This window comes from Nicotiana tabacum, chromosome 11, assembly GCF_000715075.1.
Source record: "Nicotiana tabacum cultivar K326 chromosome 11, ASM71507v2, whole genome shotgun sequence".
Classification (NCBI taxonomy): Eukaryota; Viridiplantae; Streptophyta; class Magnoliopsida; order Solanales; family Solanaceae; genus Nicotiana; species Nicotiana tabacum.
In genome coordinates this window covers 138,224,628-138,242,903 of record NC_134090.1, presented here as the reverse complement: position 1 = coordinate 138,242,903, position 18,276 = coordinate 138,224,628, and the positions used below count along the sequence as shown (strand labels likewise).

Sequence of the window (18,276 nt, the reverse complement as noted above, 5' to 3'; positions counted from 1 at the left end):
TTAGAAAATACATTTTACCCACTATTATACCTCAAGTTCAACACTAAAATCACCATGAAAGAAAATGTGATAAATCAATCAAATACCTATAAATAATATATCAACCTGGTATCATAGTGTATAAGAGGTAGTTATACACTCATAGACACTATTATACAATTATACTATTATATAATTGAATCCTATCAATGGAGCTTCACATGTTCTTCTTCTTCCTTGAGCCTCTTCGGATGTTTAATTCAAATTTAGCTCAAATCTGTTCGAATCACTTCAAATTTAAGTTCTGAACTCCTCTTGATGTTTTCAATCGATTAAAACAATACTCAATGATGTTTCCAAGCAAACCCAACAACACTCATTTCAAATTAATCTCAAATCTACGCTTTCAAACTCAAAATCTCATATATGGTTCAAACTTAAAGTTTCAACTCTTCGATGGAGTTCTTTAATCAATTAAATTCCAGATATGAGAAACTTGACCTCCAACAATGGAGGTTTTCTGATTTCTCTAGTAACATTTGAGCTCAACTTATTCTTATAAAAAAAAGATGTTTAGTTAAAATCAATCAATTTTAGATTTTGCAGATGAAAAGGTTGTGAGGGTGGAAAATGTTAAACGGTCGGGTAGTGGTGGCCGCCGCAAAAGTGGCTACGGCAGGGGCGACGCTTCACTTTGTTAAGGGTGGTCAATTGATCACCCTTCGTGGAAAAATTACATTGTGTACAAAAGTAAAATATTAGAATTTAGAGGTATAGAACACATATTTAACATCCTTTATTGGGAATTTTTTTTCCTTTAAAGTTTGAACACCCTTAAGAAATTTTTTTGCTTCGCCACTGGTGGCGGAGGAGATGGCAGCGATGAGATTTTGGAATGAAGTGGTGTAAAGCCTAGATATAGCACTCATGGTTACAAAAGTTGGAAGCACTCGCATTAATCTCTATTGAACAGATGAGTTTCAAAAGGGTTGTTGGGTTAAGGGATGAAAAAAATTCTAAGTTACATACAAAGTGGGCAAAACCGGGAAAGGTGATATATGAACCCAAGTTGATAGAAATATTGCCCCAACTGATAAAGAGAGTATTGTTTTTCTTTATTAAATGTTGAATACAGCCTCTATATCAAAATTATTGATTCCGTACAAACTAAGCCTATCTTAATCTTTTACGAGGTGCATAGATTTCAGGGACCTTCATGATTCCATCCATAGAAGAAAGCATTCCCTGCCGGGCAGAATTTAAGCATAATCTTCCTGTATTTCTATATGGTAAGTTAAGGATGCTCGTGGGTGGCCTGTTTTGTTCCTAGATAGAATTGCATAGGCTAAACATAATCAACCATTAATTAAGCAGATCCAATTTCTTGCTCTCTTCTTTCAAAGTAGAATAAAAGAAAACAAAAGGACATTTGCTACACCAGCTTAGAAACTCAGAGAAGATGAACTTCAGGTGCAGCTGGCTGACATCCAAAGGTCTGAATAATCAGGGAACAAAAAAGAAAAAAGAGAATAGGGGAAAGACTCTTCAGATAAAAGATTGCCTATGTTACCATCCCATGAATGTAAAGTAGTACATGGCAGAGAAAATAACAGTGCAACAAGAAGCAAGAAGAGGTACAACAGATATTTTATTTGATACAAACTACTATGGTTTACAAGGGAGAAACTGGGTACAAACAGGTCCAGTATAAGGTTATCATTAGGTTACAAATGATTACAACTTCCGTTTTTGGAACATATAATTTCTTTGTCGACACAATTATCAGATTCCATATTATCAACATTTAGCTCTTCAATGTTGCAGAACCTAAGCTACACAATGTGACAACAATATGTAGTTTTGCTTACCCCAACCAGCTACAGTACGTGGTATTTACAGGTAAACCACGTGGACTCATGGGTAAGAGGAGAAAAACTTCAAGAAAAGAAAAGGGAAGTCATTCCAAATCATGTAAGGGAGTATAGCTGCAATAACAGACTGCTTATTTCTGTGAAGTGTTATTGGAAATTTACGTGAGATTTAGCGGATGTGAAATCACATTAATCATATCGCTAAACCTGCTGAAAGAAGCTCTCCACACCGGGAAGTTGGTGGACATGTATAAAAGAATGCAGATATATCGCTTTCTCGATGAGAAATAGTGAGACTGATTTTTCATTAGCTGTATTCAAGTATAGCACCTGTATGATTAAACCCACATGATATTTGCAATGCTTTCATGTGTCTGTGAAAGTTGACTATTGTAGGCTCGATGTAATCAACATCACTTCCTTGACCCTGCACACACCCACTCTTTATTAAACCAACTTGAAGCAACCCGCACAAGGATTACAGTGTATAGCAAGATATGATATCTCGATGAAGGAAGAAATGCAACGGAATAAATCACTTAAATCTCTAAACTAGATATTGCTACAGCCAAAAAAATTTTTGTTTTTTTTTTTTTTTTTGAATTGGTGACTATTGTATATATTAAAAACATGAGTACATAGGTTGCACTGAAAATCAGATTTACATGAAGAGGATTAGTAGATGTTCTAATTCGAGACCTAGCAAGATCCTAGTATGTCTATGATTGTCAATGTATCTTCTATGTAAATCTGTTTGCACCAAAAACAAAAAAGAAGAATACAATTGATTTGATCTTCTGCACTGGATTGCTTCTATCTTCAAAACATCTAGTGTTCCTTTCCCTCCAAACTGTCCACCAGATACAAGCCGGGACAGTCCTCCATCTATCTCTACTAGTTGCTTCAGCTCCAGCTTCTTCCCAGCTATAAAGGACATCTTTAAGCCTGTATAGCATTGACCATGAAATACCCCTAAGACTAATAAAGATTTTCCATAGTTGGTCAGTAATCTTGCAATGTAGAAACAAATGTGTGACAGTTTCAACATTTTCCCCGCCCAGAAAACATCTTGAGCACAGAGAAATTCCCCTTTTTATGAGATTATCCTGGGTTAATACCGCCTCATTTGCTAGTAGCCAAGTGAAGCAAGCTACCTTGTATGGAATCTTTGTTTTCCATATATGTTTCCAAGGCCATGGGTCCATCTGTTGATTATTATGATTCAAAATTTTATATGCATCCTTCACCCGGTAAACCCCTCTGTTGTGCCTCTTCCACCAAAGTGAATCAAAACCTTCTTGTAATCCTTTAAATGCTTCCAGCTCTTTGTAAAGGTCAGCTAATCTTGTTATCTCCCAGTCATTCAACTGTCTTCTTAGAGTGATTTCCCATCCTTGATGACTCCTCATATCAGCTACTGTCTTATGCTGGTTTTGTGCTAAACCAAACATATCGGGGTATCTTTCCTTTAAGCTTCCGTTTCCTAACCAATTATTATTCCAGAATGATGTGTTCCTTCCGTTGTTCACTCTTATGGAGGAGTAATTCTTCATTATAGGCCAAAGTTCTCTGATGGATTTCCACATACTTACTCCATATGATGTTCTGACTTTTTTTGACACCCAGTTATTTTCCTCACCATACTTTGCTTTGATCACTTTGCCCCATAAAGATTGGGGTTCTTGAGAGTACTTCCATAACCATTTCATTCTAAGAGCCTTGCTATGATTCTTCAAATTCCTTATTCCTAAACCACCTTGTTTTTTATCCATTGTGAGTGTCTTCCATTTAACTAAATGGAAGACCTTTTTCTCCTTATTACCTTGCCAATGATCTTCGGAGTTTGTCCAATCTCTGTAAAATGCCTGCTGGAATTGTGAACAAAGACATCATATAAGTAGGAAGTGAGTCTAATACTGAGTTGATTAGAACTAGCATGCCCCCCAATGATAGGTATTGCGATTTCCATCTTGACAGCTTCTTCTCACTTTTCTATGACGGAATTTCAGATTTCTTTTGATTTGGATCTTGCACCAAGAGGCATCCCAAGGTAAACAGTTGGTAGGGACCCAACTTCTCCTCCCAATATCTGTGTCAGTTGCTCCATGTTGTTAACTTCATTAATGGGAAAAATATTGCTCTTTCTCCAGTTGATGTGTAATCCTGAGACTCCCTCAAATAAGACCAAAATGATTCTTAGGAATCTAAGTTGGTCCTTTTCGGCATCACAGAAGACTAGAGTATCATCAGCATATTGGAGATGTGTGATCTCTAGATTGTTTGTCCCACTCCTGTTTACCTCAAAACCTTTAACCCATCCACTGACTTTAGCCGTTTTGATCATGTTGTTCAATCCTTCCATGGCTATAATGAATAGAAAGGGAGATAAAGGATCACCTTGTCTTAGACCTCTGTGTGAATGGAAAAAACCTTTAGGAGATCCATTTATGAGAATGGAGAATTTTACAGTAGATATGCAAAATTTCATCCATCTATTCCATTTCTGCCCAAAACCCATTAGTTCTAACATTCTGAGTAGGAAGCTCCAATTTACATGATCATAGGCCTTCTCAATATCTAATTTCCATAAGATTCCAGGTTCCTTCTTTTTTATTCTTGAATCCACAGCTTCGTTGGCAATCAACACTGCATCTATTATTTGTCTTCCTTTGATGAAAGTCATTTGTTGAGCATCGATAATTTTCCCTATCACCCTCTTAAGTCTTTCGGTTAAGACTTTTGAGAGCAATTTGTAGAAGCTCCCTATCAGACTGATCAGTCTGAAATCTCTCAATTCTTTCGCACCTGTCTTCTTTGGAATCAAAGCTATATATGTTGCATTGAAGCTTTTCTCAAACATCTCCTGAGAATGGAAGTTGTTGAAGGCCGCCATGATGTCTTCCTTCAAAATGTCCCAACACTTTCTGAAAAACCCCATTGTGTATCCATCCGGACCTGGGGCCTTGTCACTTGCACACATCTTCAGACAGGTCAAAACTTCTTGTTCCTCAAAGTTACTATGTAAAAACTCCCTTTCTGATTCAGAAATTCTTGAGCTATTTTCGAAATTGACCGTTGGTCTCCACTCTTCAGGTTCTTTGTATAACTCCATGTAGAATTCAGTTATCTCAATCTCTATTCTGTCTGGATCCTCGACTACTTCATATCGAATCATTAGTTGATCAATGTTGTTGTTTCTCTTGTGTGCATTTGCAGTGCGATGGAAAAATTTTGTATTCCTGTCCCCTTCTTTGAGCCACAGAGCTCTTGATTTTTGTCTCCATACAATTTCTTCATTCTTGAGTTGTTCCTCAATCTCCATTAGAGTAGCTGCTTTCCTCACTGATTCCTCTTCTGTCAGCGCTCTTAGTTGTTGTGTTGTCTCAAAACCTGCTAGTTGACTTAGCAATTTTGATTTTTGCAGTCCCAAATTACCTTCATAAACTCTGCTCCATTCTTTTAGCTTGCCCTTGAGAGCTTTTAATTTGCAAGCTAAAATGTAATCTGGTCTTCCTGAGAATTCAAAAGATGTCCACCAGTCTCTAATTCTGTCATCAAAACCTTCCACATTCAGCCACCAATTTTCAAACTTAAAGTATGATTTAGCTTGTTCCCACGCACCACATTATAGAGCCACAGGTGAATGGTCCGAAATCAACCTTTGTTGGATATAGTTTGCTTGATGTTTCTGAAGCTTTCATCCCATTCTTCTGAAATGAGAAATCTATCAATTCTTGAAGCGGCGGTATGATTGTCCCCTTTGAATCAAGTATAGTAGCCTCCTTCAAGTCGTAGATCTATCAACTCCATTTCTATAAAATCCGAGAACTCCACCATCGCTTTGGACCTCCTTGAACATTCCCGTTTTTCAGAAGGGTAACTTGTAACGTTAAAATCGCCACAAACCGCCCAAGGACCTTCCATCAATCCCCTCACTGCACCAATTTCTCTCCATACTATTTTCCTTTCTATTCTACAATTTGGGGCATACACTCTTGTTATGTGACATTGAAAATTCTGTAAAAGAGCCTCGAACTTGCAAGTCAAAGTGTATGCACCAGTCTGTAACACCTCCCCTTTCCATACTCTGCAATCCCATAATAACAAAATCCCCCCTCTCGTGCCGCTAGCTTCTAAACTTGCATACCTCACCCATCTACCACCCCATATTTGACTGACTATTTCCTTAATATCCCCCTCCACTTTTGTCTCTTGCATGCATATAATGCCTGCCCTCCAGTTCTGCACTTGACTTTTTATGATCTCCCTTTTCTTCTTGTCGTTTAATCCCCTTACATTCCCAGAAATTACTTTGATCTTCATATTGAAATGATTGATAGATCTCTTCCCCTACTCCTTTTCCCGTCACTCTTGAATTTGACATCAAACGAAGTTAAACCTTTTAATTCCAGTGATCCTTTGAATCTTTGTTTCTTCACCTCCAACTCTGTCTCCACCCTTCTAACCTGTCTGCAACTGTCAATTTGCATTAACAACTCCAATGCTTCTTCTTCATGGCCTTGAAAATCTACTCCAAACATTTTCCCCAATTTGATCATATTTTGATGGACCCATAGTGTTGCATCCATGTCTTTATCCATTAATGGATTGTGTTGCTGAACTGCTATAGGATTCACCTCCTCGATTTCCCAATCTTGGATAGAGCTAAAGTGCTTTAGTTGTTCCAAAGCACTTCCAACTTGATCTTCCCCCATATTTGTGTTTGTGCTCTGCTCCCCTGCCTTCTGTTCCAGTCTTGCTATCTCTGCTCCACCTTCTGGCTGACTGCAACTGTTAAGTGTTGCCTTTGGCATACTTTCAAGGTTTTCATTGGGGATTGGATCCCCTGGAGTGGACTCTTTTGCCCCCAGGTAAGAAGGTCCTCCCATTTTCTCAATACATGGCTTCAGCCTAATATCATCAGAAAACTCACACGAGAGATCATTAAAAATGACTTGTGCAGCCAAGTCGGAGTCATAGGATTTCAGCTCGTTGTTTGTCACTTTATTGCTCTGATTCATCGAACTCGAACCTTGTGTAAGTTGCACACTTGCCTTTCTTTTATCAGTGTTTTGCAATATGGTGCACCCCACTAGATTGTTCAAATATCTCTCTGTTTCAAAACATTGTTCGTTTTCTTGCATCTTCAGCTCATATCTTGTCTGTCTTTCAGCCCAGATTGGGATGAAAAATTTGATACTGTCTCTTTCAATCCCAACCTTATTGGGAGTGTTAGCGGAAACGTAAAAGAAAGAACACAAGATTTAACGTGGTTCGGATCAAAATAATCCTACGTCCACCAGAGAAAAATTGCCCTTTTAATATTAACAAAGGAAGGGGAGATTTCCCAATTACACTTAAGAGAATTTCTCTCTTAACTCTCTACTCACTACAATGTATTGTATTATTTTGGGATGATTTCTACAAGTGAAGTAGTGCATCTATTTATAGAGGTAAAGACCTCCTCTTGATGTCATTGCTGACATCAAACTACCTCCTCTTGATGTCATGGGTGACATCAAAGGAGGAAGCTTCCTCCTAGCATCCACACCAACTCTTTCCACCAACTCTTCCAATTGGCATGCCATTGTTGACTAAACATAAACCAATATTTTCAGCATGCCATCGTTAACTAAACATAAACCAACATTTTCAATCTCCACCTTGGTTTGCGTTTCGAGCGTGTAAACAACTCTGGCCAAAACTTCTAAGCTTACTGGGCAACCCCGTTGTAAGAAACAAGAAGAATCAAACCATTGTTGAACATACCACCTCCACCTAGCAACTGTTCTCTTCGGAGTTGCATCAGTTGATGCACACCCCCGCCAAGTCCTTGCAGTGTGCAAACTTAGCGAGCGGGACTATCTTGGTCAACATATCTGCAGCATTATCGTCTGTGATAACCTTCACGACCTTGATAGTTCCCTCATCAATAACATCTCGAATAAAATGAAATCTGACATCAATGTGTTTAGTGCGCTCATGAAATCTCTGATTTTTCATTAGATGAATAGCACTCTGACTATCACATCTAAGAGTTGATTCCAGCTGAACCAAACTCAATTCCGCTACTAAACTTTTCAACCAGATAGCTTCCTTTACCGCCTCCGCTGCTGCCATGTATTCTGCTTCTGTCGTAGACAAAGCGACAATCGACTGCAAAGTCGACTTCCAACTGACGGCACTGCCAACGAGGGTAAAGATGTATCCAGTTATGGACCTTCTTCTGTCAAGATCTCCTGCATAGTCAGAATCCACATAACCGAGAATTGAAATACCTGTACCACTTTTTCGAAAGGTAAGACCAACACCAGAAGCTCCTTTGAGATATCTCAATATCCACTTGACAACTTCCCAATGCCTCTTTCCTGGGTTGGACATGTATCTACTTACCACACTTACAGATTGAGCAATATCTGGACGTGTGCATACCATAGCATACATAATACTACCAACTGCACTGGCATAAGGAATCTTTGACATATGCTCCACCTCATCCTCGGACTGAGGCATTTGTGACACTGAAAGTTTAAAATGAGGAGCTAATGGTGTACTTACAGGCTTACACGTTTGCATATTGAATCTTTCGAGAACCCTTTCAATATACCTCTTCTGAGAAAGATGTACAACATCGTCTTCTCTTGAAATCTCCATACCAAGGATTTTCTTTGCAGCTCCTAAATCCTTCATGTCAAATTCCTTACTCAATAGTTTCTTCAAAGCATTTATCTCTGTAATGTTGTTAGCAGCAATAAGCATATCATCAACATACAACAGTAAATAAATCATTGAGTTACCAGACATCTTCTTGTGATACACACAACTATCAAATGCACTCCTTGAGAATTCATGTGTAGTCATGAATGCATCAAACCTCTTGTACCACTGTCTAGGGGATTGCTTCAAACCATACAAAGACTTATTTAGTTGGCATACGTGACCTTCTTTTCCCTCAGCTAGGAAACCTTCAGGTTGATCCATATAGATTGTCTCTTCTAGATCACCGTGTAAGAAAGCAGTTTTGACATCAAGTTGTTGAAGCTCCAAGTCAAATTGTGCAACCAATGCTAGTAGCACGCGAATTGAGCTATGCTTCACGACCGGAGAGAAAATCTCATTGTAGTCAATTCCCTCCTTTTGGCTGAAACCTTTTGCAACCAATCTCGCCTTGAACCTAGCATCTTCCACTTCAGGAATTCCCTCTTTCTTTCGGTAGACCCACTTGCATCCAACTGTCCTCTTCCCCTTTTGTCTTTTCACTAAGACCCATGTCTGATTCTTGTGAAGAGACTCCATCTCTTCAGTCATGGCTAACCGTCATTGTGCGGCATCCTTGCAAGAAGTTGCTTCAATATACGAGGAGGGCTCCAGATCTTTAATCTCTTCTTGTGCAGCTACGAACGCATATGCAATCAAGTTTGCTTGATTTATAAGGTGTTCCGGTTCTCGTGTCTGCCTCTTCTCCCTCCCCTTCGCAATTGTGTATGATTCATTGACAGCAAGTTCTTCAACGCCTACATCTTCTGACTCATCTTTAACCTGAGTCTCTTGATCCTTTTCCTTGGCAAGCTCCACCGGAAGCTCCACCTGCTCGTTGTTCTTGTTTCCTGAAAACTCCACGGAAACTTTACGGGGATCAAGTATAGAGGATTCATCGAAGGTGACATCTCTACTAACTATAAATTTGAGTAAAGACAAACACCAAAGTTTGTACCCTTTTACTCCATCCACATACCCTACGAATATGGCCTTCTTAGCCCTTGGTTCAAGCTTTCCTTCATTAACGTGATAATAAGCTGGACACCCAAATACTCGTAAGTATGAATAGTTAGAGGGTTCACCTGACCATACCTCATTCGGAGTCTTAAAGTCAATTGCCGATGCTGGAGATCGATTGACAATATGAGCAGCAGTGTGAACTGCTTCAGCCCAAAATACTTTGGACATTTTGGCTTGTAGGAGCATACAACGAGCCTTTTCAAGAAGAGTTCTGTTCATTCTCTCGGCAACTCCATTCTGCTGTGGGGTATGCCTGACAGTCTTATGTCTTGAGATCCCATGAACCTTGCAGAATTCATTAAACTCTTCATTGCAAAACTCCAAGCCATTGTCTGTGCGAAGATACTTGATTTTCCGCTCCATTTGATTTTCAACCAAAATCTTCCACTCTTTAAATGCTCTTTCCGCCCTTCGATGGAAGTTTAGAAAGACCCCACAAATCTGAATGGATGTAGTCTAGCACTCCTCTTGTCTTGTGTTTGCCAGTGCTGAAGCTGACCTTCTTCTGCTTCCCTAGAACGCAGTGCTCACAGAAGTCAAGCGTGCTGATCTTCTCACCTTCCAAAAGTTTACGATTGCTCAACATCTCCAGTCCACGTGCGCTCATATGACCCAGTCTCATGTGCCATAGTCTTGCCTTGTCATCATTAGATAACTGCACTGTAGATGCATTTGCAGAGCCAACAATGGTGCTTCCGGCCAATGTGTAAAGGCCGTTCTCCAGCTTGCCTTTCAGCATGACTAAAGAACCTTTAGTCACCTTCAGAGTTCCTGCTTCGCTCATGTACCTGTAGCCTTGTTCATCCAGAGTACCCAAGGAGATCAAATTCTTCTTCAGATCAGGAACATGACGGACTTGTGTAATAGTCCTCACGATTACATCATGGCAGCGAACCCGAACTGAGCCAATGCCAACTATTGCACAAGTTGCATTATTGCCCATTACTACGGTTCCTCCACTTTTCTCGTAGCTGCTAAACCAGTCTTTTCGGAACGTCATATGCAGAGTACAAGCAGAGTCTAACACCCATTTGTTTTCATAACTACTATTATTATTACACGATGTTGTTAGTACATAATCATTATCAAAATTATGTACCTGTTCAACTGTAGATGCACTCGCCTTTTCCTTGGACTTTGACATTGGGCAATCTCGTTCAAAGTGCCCCTTCTTGCCACAACCCCAACACTCTGTATTCTTCTTGTTCACACGAGACTTTGATCTGTGCTTTGATTTGGTCTTTCCCTGTTGGCTAGTCCGGCCTCTTACAAAGAGGCCACTTGCCTGGTCATCTCTATCTCCTTCAATGTGCCTCCGCACATCACTAGAGTTAAGTGCCTGCCGCACTTGCTCAAGCTTGATAGGCTCCTTGCTATACATCATTGAATTCTCAATATCACGATATCCTGAAGTCAATGAAAATAGCAAAGCACATGCAAGCGTCTCCTCCTCCCTTTTAATTCCTGCAATCTGTAAGTCCATGACAAGTTTATTAAACGCATCTAAATGATCTTGTAACGAAGTACCTGACCCCATCTTAAATGTGTGAAGACGCCGTTATAACAACATTCTTGTTGTCACTGATCGGTCTTGGTATAGCCCTTCTAGCTTTTCCCACAACTGTTTGGCCGTCTCTTCGGTACCCGTACTCACTTCACAAAGCACGTTAGGTGCAAGGGATAGTTGGATTGCACTCAATGCATCCCCTTCAATCTTCTCCTTGTCGGGAGCTGATATATCCGTAGGATACTTTCCGTCAATAGCATGGATTGAACCTTCCCTCCGCAGTAACGCCATCATCTGGATCTTCCAGATATTGAAGTTGTTGCGTCCATTGAATCTATCAATTTCAAACTTCATGGAACTCATATTTGCTTGTTCTTTCTCCTTTGATCGTTAAAGAATCCTGTCGCTCTGATACCAATTGTTAGCGGAAACGTAAAAGAAAGAACACAAGATTTAACGTGGATCAAAATAATCCTACGTCCACCAGAGAACAATTGCCCTTTTAATATTAACAAAGGAAGGGGAGATTTCCCAATTACACTTAAGAGAATTTCTCTCTTAACTCTCTACTCACTACAATGTATTGTATTATTTTGGGATGATTTCTACAAGTGAAGGAGTGCATCTATTTATAGAGGTAAAGACCTCCTCTTGATGTCATTGCTGACATCAAACTACCTCCTCTTGATGTCATGGGTGACATCAAAGGAGGAAGCTTCCTCCTAGCATCCACACCAACTCTTTCCACCAACTCTTCCAATTGGCATGCCATTGTTGACTAAACATAAACCAACATTTTCAGCATGCCATTGTTAACTAAACATAAACCAACATTTTCAGGGAGTCTTTCTGCCATCACCAACAATTTTAATTCTTGCCCACTTAAGATGATTTTTGAGATCAGTTTCTTCTTCAGTAGCTATCCATCCCCCACAGAGATCTCCTATTTCTTTGAAGATCTTTTGTGACCATAGATGTAAAGGAATCACCATGGCTCTAATCCAGCATGTTTCCTCGATTTGTGTGTTTGGAATGCATCCAGCAGCATGACTCCACCATTCCAGATGAAGCTTGAACTTTTTCCAACTCCATTCTCCTTGCATAATCTGCTCCGCCATGAATTTGTTTGGAAATTCAAAAAGAAACATGTTGCCTGTCATTTCATACATGTTTACTCCATATGCTTTGTTCCGTGACGCACTAGCCCATCGCCTTGTGTCTGCTAAAGTGGGTCTCTCGTTGATTTCTTTCCCAAAAAACCCGACAATGCATCTTTTTAGTAAACCAGAATCCTCGCTACCTGTCGGTTCCACAACAGAGATATCTCCATTGTTTATGCTGACCTTTGCCTCTCGAAGGGTATTGGATTGCCATTTACTCTCCTTGATTGCTTTGACATAAGGGTAGTTGTCCACAGTGATTCTAGGTGGGGCTGTGGGATTCATTTTGGGGGTCTGATGTATGAATCTTTCTATCTTAGCTGCTATGTCTTTCCAACCTGCATTCAAAGCTAACTCTGGAATTATAATAACAGACCTCCCTTCTCCCTTCAGTGACAGAATGCTCATGTATCTTCCATGAACGTTGAATTTCCTGGTACAGAAATGTTCTGTCATATGTTCCTTGTACTTCCATTGCTTCACTAAATTCATTTGATCTTTCGACGCTTCTTTAAGTACAAAACAAATCCATTCCATTACCTTTCTGCCCATGGATGAACGTCTCATCATGCTGCGGCTTCTCTCCACCCATTCGAACCATACCTTTTTGTTGGAATTCCATCTGGTGATGTCAAAAGATTTGAATCCTGCGTTGAAATAAATCCGGTTGTCTCCCATATTGTACAACCCAGTTGTTCAGGTTATGGAAATTATAAGGAGTATTTGATGGTCATCACAGTTGAGCTGTTGAGGTAAAAGAAACTGAAATTTGGGCTAAAACAGAGGTTTCCCGCTCCCGGAAAAATAAAAGTCGTCGGAAATCTGAAAAAATTGTACCGATCTGGTCGGAATTAGCAGTACAGGAAGCTGTCCAAAAAAAAATTTTGAAAAGCTGCCGGAAATTGGCTCACGCGCCCGGCGCGTGGTGACTGGGTCGCCGGAAAGTGCCGCGCGTGGAGGCTGCTTCGTCGGAAAAATTTCAGTGGAGTGGTCGGAATTTCGAGGGCTGTCTAATGGTGTTCATGGTCGGGGAGTGTGCCTGAGAGCTTGAGAGTCTGCTTCTTGAGAAAAGGGTTTTCTCAACTCAGTATGGGTTTTTTACAGTCAAATTTTAAAAACAAACTTGTGAAAATGAGGGAAAGATTTCACACAAAAGGGAAAATGAGCAAAGACAGAAAGCGAGCAGAAGTTTCCACTCTCAAAGGGCAAGGTATTGATTTATCAAACAGGGATCTGCTTGTCCCATAAGGTCAGAGAGCAATTGAAAACTCTTCCAGAGAGCAACGAGATTAGAAAGAAGAGGATATTTAGCAAGGTTTTCGAACCTCTTTAGAAAATGACATTGAGCAAACAATTTTAGAACTAAAGTGACTTTTCACTGTGTAGCTTTGAAAGTTCTTCATGTCTTGACTATGTTTGAACTTACCATTAACAGGATACGTCTACTGACCTTTGAAGTTCTAATATTTATTAAAAAGCATTTAAAAGTCGATAAAGAATGTAACAGCTTCATTTGAAGTTTAAGGAACAAACCAATTGTCCGCCAGAAGAATGTCCTTCTACAGAAAATGTCCCATGGGAGCCTCCCCATCCCCAAGTGTAAACATTTCCTCCTGAAGGTCAAATGTTGAGGTTATGATAATAGTAAGTAAACCAAATAACTCACTCATTTGATGGGAATATATTATCATTCGAATGTCAGAACAAATAAAACCAAGCAGTTGTTGACAACAAATGAATTACTGAATACTGAAAACTAGAGAAGTCAAACAGTAAAATGGTACTTCTACAACTACACAGAAGCATGAGACTTCCCCATCCCACAAGCACGCAACAATCAGGATAGAGGAATATGGCAACAACAGAAAACTGAGGATATCAGCATTAACATTATCAATGGGACATTGGGGTTCGTAAATGCAACTGTAGCATAAAAAGTCTTTAGCTTGCAAAATGTGATCAGGACAAAATCTCCTTTCCTAGGAAGTTTCTTTTTAGATTAGAATTATAGAGAAATGAAGTTAAAACTCCATTTTGCTTTCAGGACCAAGTCCTTGCTGTATCTTCTGAGGTTGTCTCTTTGGTTAATAATACCGACATTGGAAAAAAGATAACATGAGAATTTCCAGTTCTCAACCTCACTTTCATTTGGAAAATTGACGGACCTAGGATTTAACTAGGTTTTCATGGTTACAATCTCGAGAATAACAATGGTCCAAATACGTTTTCTAGATAAAAGCCAGCTTCAAAAGTTATGGTATTGTTTCATTAGAAAGAGATGAAGGTTAAGGAATCAAAAGAAGATCAGCTGTCTGGGTTCAATCTGCCTCGGATCAACCAGATAACAAGATGGTTGAAGATAGTTTAGGTTCAAATCGTGTTTGATGAAGAGTAAGTACAGACATTGTCTGAGGCAACACCTACAGCTCTATTCCAAGCTAGTTGGGTTCGGCTCCTAAACATCTGTTTCGCTTCATTTGAACCCATTTCTTTCCAATACTCAACATTTTGTTTTTCATAAAAAATTACGAGTTTTCTAGCATTTGAGGTTCCATCTTCCATGTGTACTGCTTGTACTTTTGTAAGTCCGCACAACCATGTGCCATGTTAAAGCTGACAAGTTAGTTCAGTGAGTTTCAGTAAAGTTTGATTAAAAAAGAAGGCAGAGAATATCAACTGTTATATTGTTCATCTTTTTACATCTTATTAACAGTTTCTACCAATAGGCATCCAATTCACCCCTTTGTGTCATCTTTCAGAAAAAGTATTCACGAGGAATATGCTTGAGAATTGAGATAGATAATAAGACCCCAAAGTTTTCATTAATCAGTTCTCTTCACCTCTTCATTCCAGACTATGAGAATGTGCTATGATATCATAGTACATTTCTTTTCCTTGACAGGGAAGTAACACCAGAGAAAAAATAATTTGCATCAACTTTGTTGTGTAAAAAATAAGATTGCTGGTTGCCGAAAGCAACAAGTTCCTGGAAAATCATCTATGCAAAGATGAATTAGTGCTTATTCAACCAGTCCTACCGCGGCTTATTAGGATAGGACTTAAGCACAGAGGCAGGGGAAAAGGCACGTCATGTAACATTTTCATCCTTCAAGACGACCGTAGCAACACCAGTGTTCTGCCTTCTATAGCTGAATATGATCTCTCTTTTTTCAATTCCAAAAGACGCATATGAAGCTTAAGAAACTAAACTAAGTCACGGTACACCAAAACAAATTTACATTGCACAATGGAACAAAAGATGCTTGTTTGCAGCAGAAATGAGTGTTGGTTGAGTGGAAGAGGAGTAGGGAGAATGCAAAATTAGCATCATTAGATTTTAAGAAATGATGAACAAGCACTAAGACATCTTAGCATCTATATAAAACAACTATGATCTTTTTACCAGAGATTGCTGCCGTATGCTTCCAACCACAGGATACCTGCCAAGACAACAGGAAAGATTTATGACTCCCATTCATATTCTCAAATCAATCAACCCCAAACACAAAATCAGGTGGTATACACCTTTGTTTTTCAAGAAATTCATACTATAAGTAGGTGTATTCTGTTGAAACATGCATAACACTTATGCTGAAACTTTTTCTGGCACAAAAAGGTAAGATATGAAGCCCATTCAGAACAGAATTCTGCCCCTGCATTCTTTCTTCACATAAAAAATTATATGCATAACCTAGGCTTCGCACCAGTAATAACATATAGTAATAGTTTGCATTTTCTCAATACATGGTCATCTACATTGGATTTGTATCCCTCTTATACCTACTTTATGCACCTCAATTACACTTGAACAAATTGGAATAGGTAGCCAAAACAACGCGTTCCCTAAAATATTAAAAAGAAATTCACCATGGAAAACCAAACCTCGGAAACTGAATGCCTCAGAAATGGTCCTTCAACTCTTTCAGGTGAATGAGCAACATCTGTAGAACTGACATAAGCAAAAACGAAAAGTACATCACAATATAAAAAACTGAAAATGAGAAATCATAAGGGTGACTTGGCCATCCAACAAATTTAACTACCAAGGAATGCAATAAGAGAGTACCCTATACCAAGACATCCATTTTCATTAGTGCCCCACACGTACAGTTCTCCACCACCTATGAACAAAAACTGAGTAAATAAAAAAGTTAAACTTACCAAGAAACTAGCCTTTAATTCCAGGTATGCACTTGATCTCATGAAACAACATTATTTAAATCACGTCATTTCATGACAAACACTGAGAAAATTGTTAACAAATAGCTCATGAGGCAAGGTTTCCCCAGTACCATACAAGGAAACAACAACCTATTCCCTCAACCGACATGGGATATTTAACACCCCCTGCATGGACAGGACTAAAACATCTGGTGCTTGGACAATATAACATGAGGACCCAACATTGGAACCAAGAATAAAGATGGGGGAATAGCGCAGAAAAGCAACAACATCCATGGGTTTGAACTTTGAAGCAAAAAGTGAAGCGTAGAACTTACGAGAAATTAAAAACTATTCATCACATATGAATTTATTAATACAAAAGTTAAATTGTACTGAAATAACTAATTTGAGCATCCAATATACAATAACACTAATATAGATCCAACTCCTTAAGATTGAGAATCAAAGAAGCGATCTTGTTGAAATCACTCTATGTGTCGCCGTTTTGAAGCGCACATTTCATTTAAGTGTATGGCTTCCAGCCATGCAACGATAACCCTTCACTTTGATGGCTTTTAATAACAATAGGTCTAGCTCTGATACCATGTTAAGAAGATGGATTCTGGGTCTCTCAACTCTAAAATCTAGCTGAGTAGACGAGAATTTCCAAATACCATATAAGGAAACAACAACTCCTTCTGCAGCAGATGTGGAATACTTAACAAAAAGGAGAACATCCTCTCCTTTGGAACATGAAAAATCTTAAAATTCAATATAAGATCAAGAAATTCAAACTTAAAAAAAGATAAAAACAAATGCTATATTTGAGTCCCTTTGGATCATCATAATTTGAGTCCAACTTTCTGCCCTTTCTCCCCTCGCTGGTACACCTTCCCCTAAGGAAGAAGATAGAGCATTCAATTGTCTCCTCATGTTGTTGTTCTTGCATCTTGTATTGCTTCTTTTTCATGACTTCTCAATTACTGCATTTCTTTTCAACAATATTGTGACTATGCTTTCTCGAAGCCGAGGTATATCGGAAACATCCTCTCTACCTATACAAAGTGGGGGTGAAATCTGCGTACATATTACTCTCCCCAAACCCCACTTGTGGGATTTCACTGGGTTTGTTATTGTTTATCCTTACATTTTTTGGCCTTTGAAACTGGTTAGTATTGATATTATAAATGTCAACAGCCAAACACTAAGACTGTGCTCGTGAGTTACAAGATTTGAGATCCCCCTATACAAACGATCATCCTTACATGGTGGAGGATAGAGTATATAACAAGGCAAAAGGAATCTAATATACAGTTCCAGTTGGCTAGTGTTCATTTTATCGTAGAAGCAAAGGAAGATACAAGGATTAGCCCTACCCTACCTAAATCTTGGTGGGTACTGGGTATAGTTACCTGGTACCTGCGCTGGTAAGAGGTAGCAGGTACCCGGTGGAATATACAAGGTGCACGCGATCTGGCTCGCACAACACCGTTATAAAAAATACACAAGGATTAGCTCCATGGAGTTGAGAGTTTCAACAAAAACAAAGTCAAACTACTTCCACAAAGCCCCCCCCCCCCCGGGGGGAGCGGGGATAACTCTCATGCAATTTTATTTTAAAGCATGAAGCCTTGAGAATAAATAGACCATCTTAACCAAGTAAATTCATGTTGAAGTCCTTGAAAAGGAAGAACATACTTTTGAAATGCTCATGTTTAGGCTTTACCATTTAACATACCATCTAATTGTTCCCTACTGCTATTCACATCGGAAGCTATTCCATTGCTTCTATTCTCGGTTAAACCACATGACATCA

General features: G+C 39.2%; 1 protein-coding gene across 3 annotated transcripts in view; it reads right to left on the bottom strand.

Moving 5' to 3' along the window:
• Positions 1-1,608: 1,608 nt before the first annotated feature.
• Positions 1,609-18,276, bottom strand: part of LOC107796816 (ultraviolet-B receptor UVR8) — a 37,069-nt gene continuing 20,401 nt past the window's right edge. For 2 of the 3 annotated variants that reach the window (XM_075225494.1, XM_075225496.1), the window contains 5 exons: positions 16,363-16,417; positions 16,164-16,245; positions 15,700-15,736; positions 13,830-13,909; positions 1,609-2,277 (listed from right to left, as the gene is read on the bottom strand). In XM_075225494.1, the coding sequence (XP_075081595.1) occupies positions 2,158-2,277; positions 13,830-13,909; positions 15,700-15,736; positions 16,164-16,245; positions 16,363-16,417 (374 nt within the window). In that variant the 3' untranslated portion in view covers positions 1,609-2,157. The remainder of the gene's footprint in view (positions 2,278-13,829; positions 13,910-15,699; positions 15,737-16,163; positions 16,246-16,362; positions 16,418-18,276) is intronic. The other variant, XM_075225495.1, reaches the window with a different exon arrangement.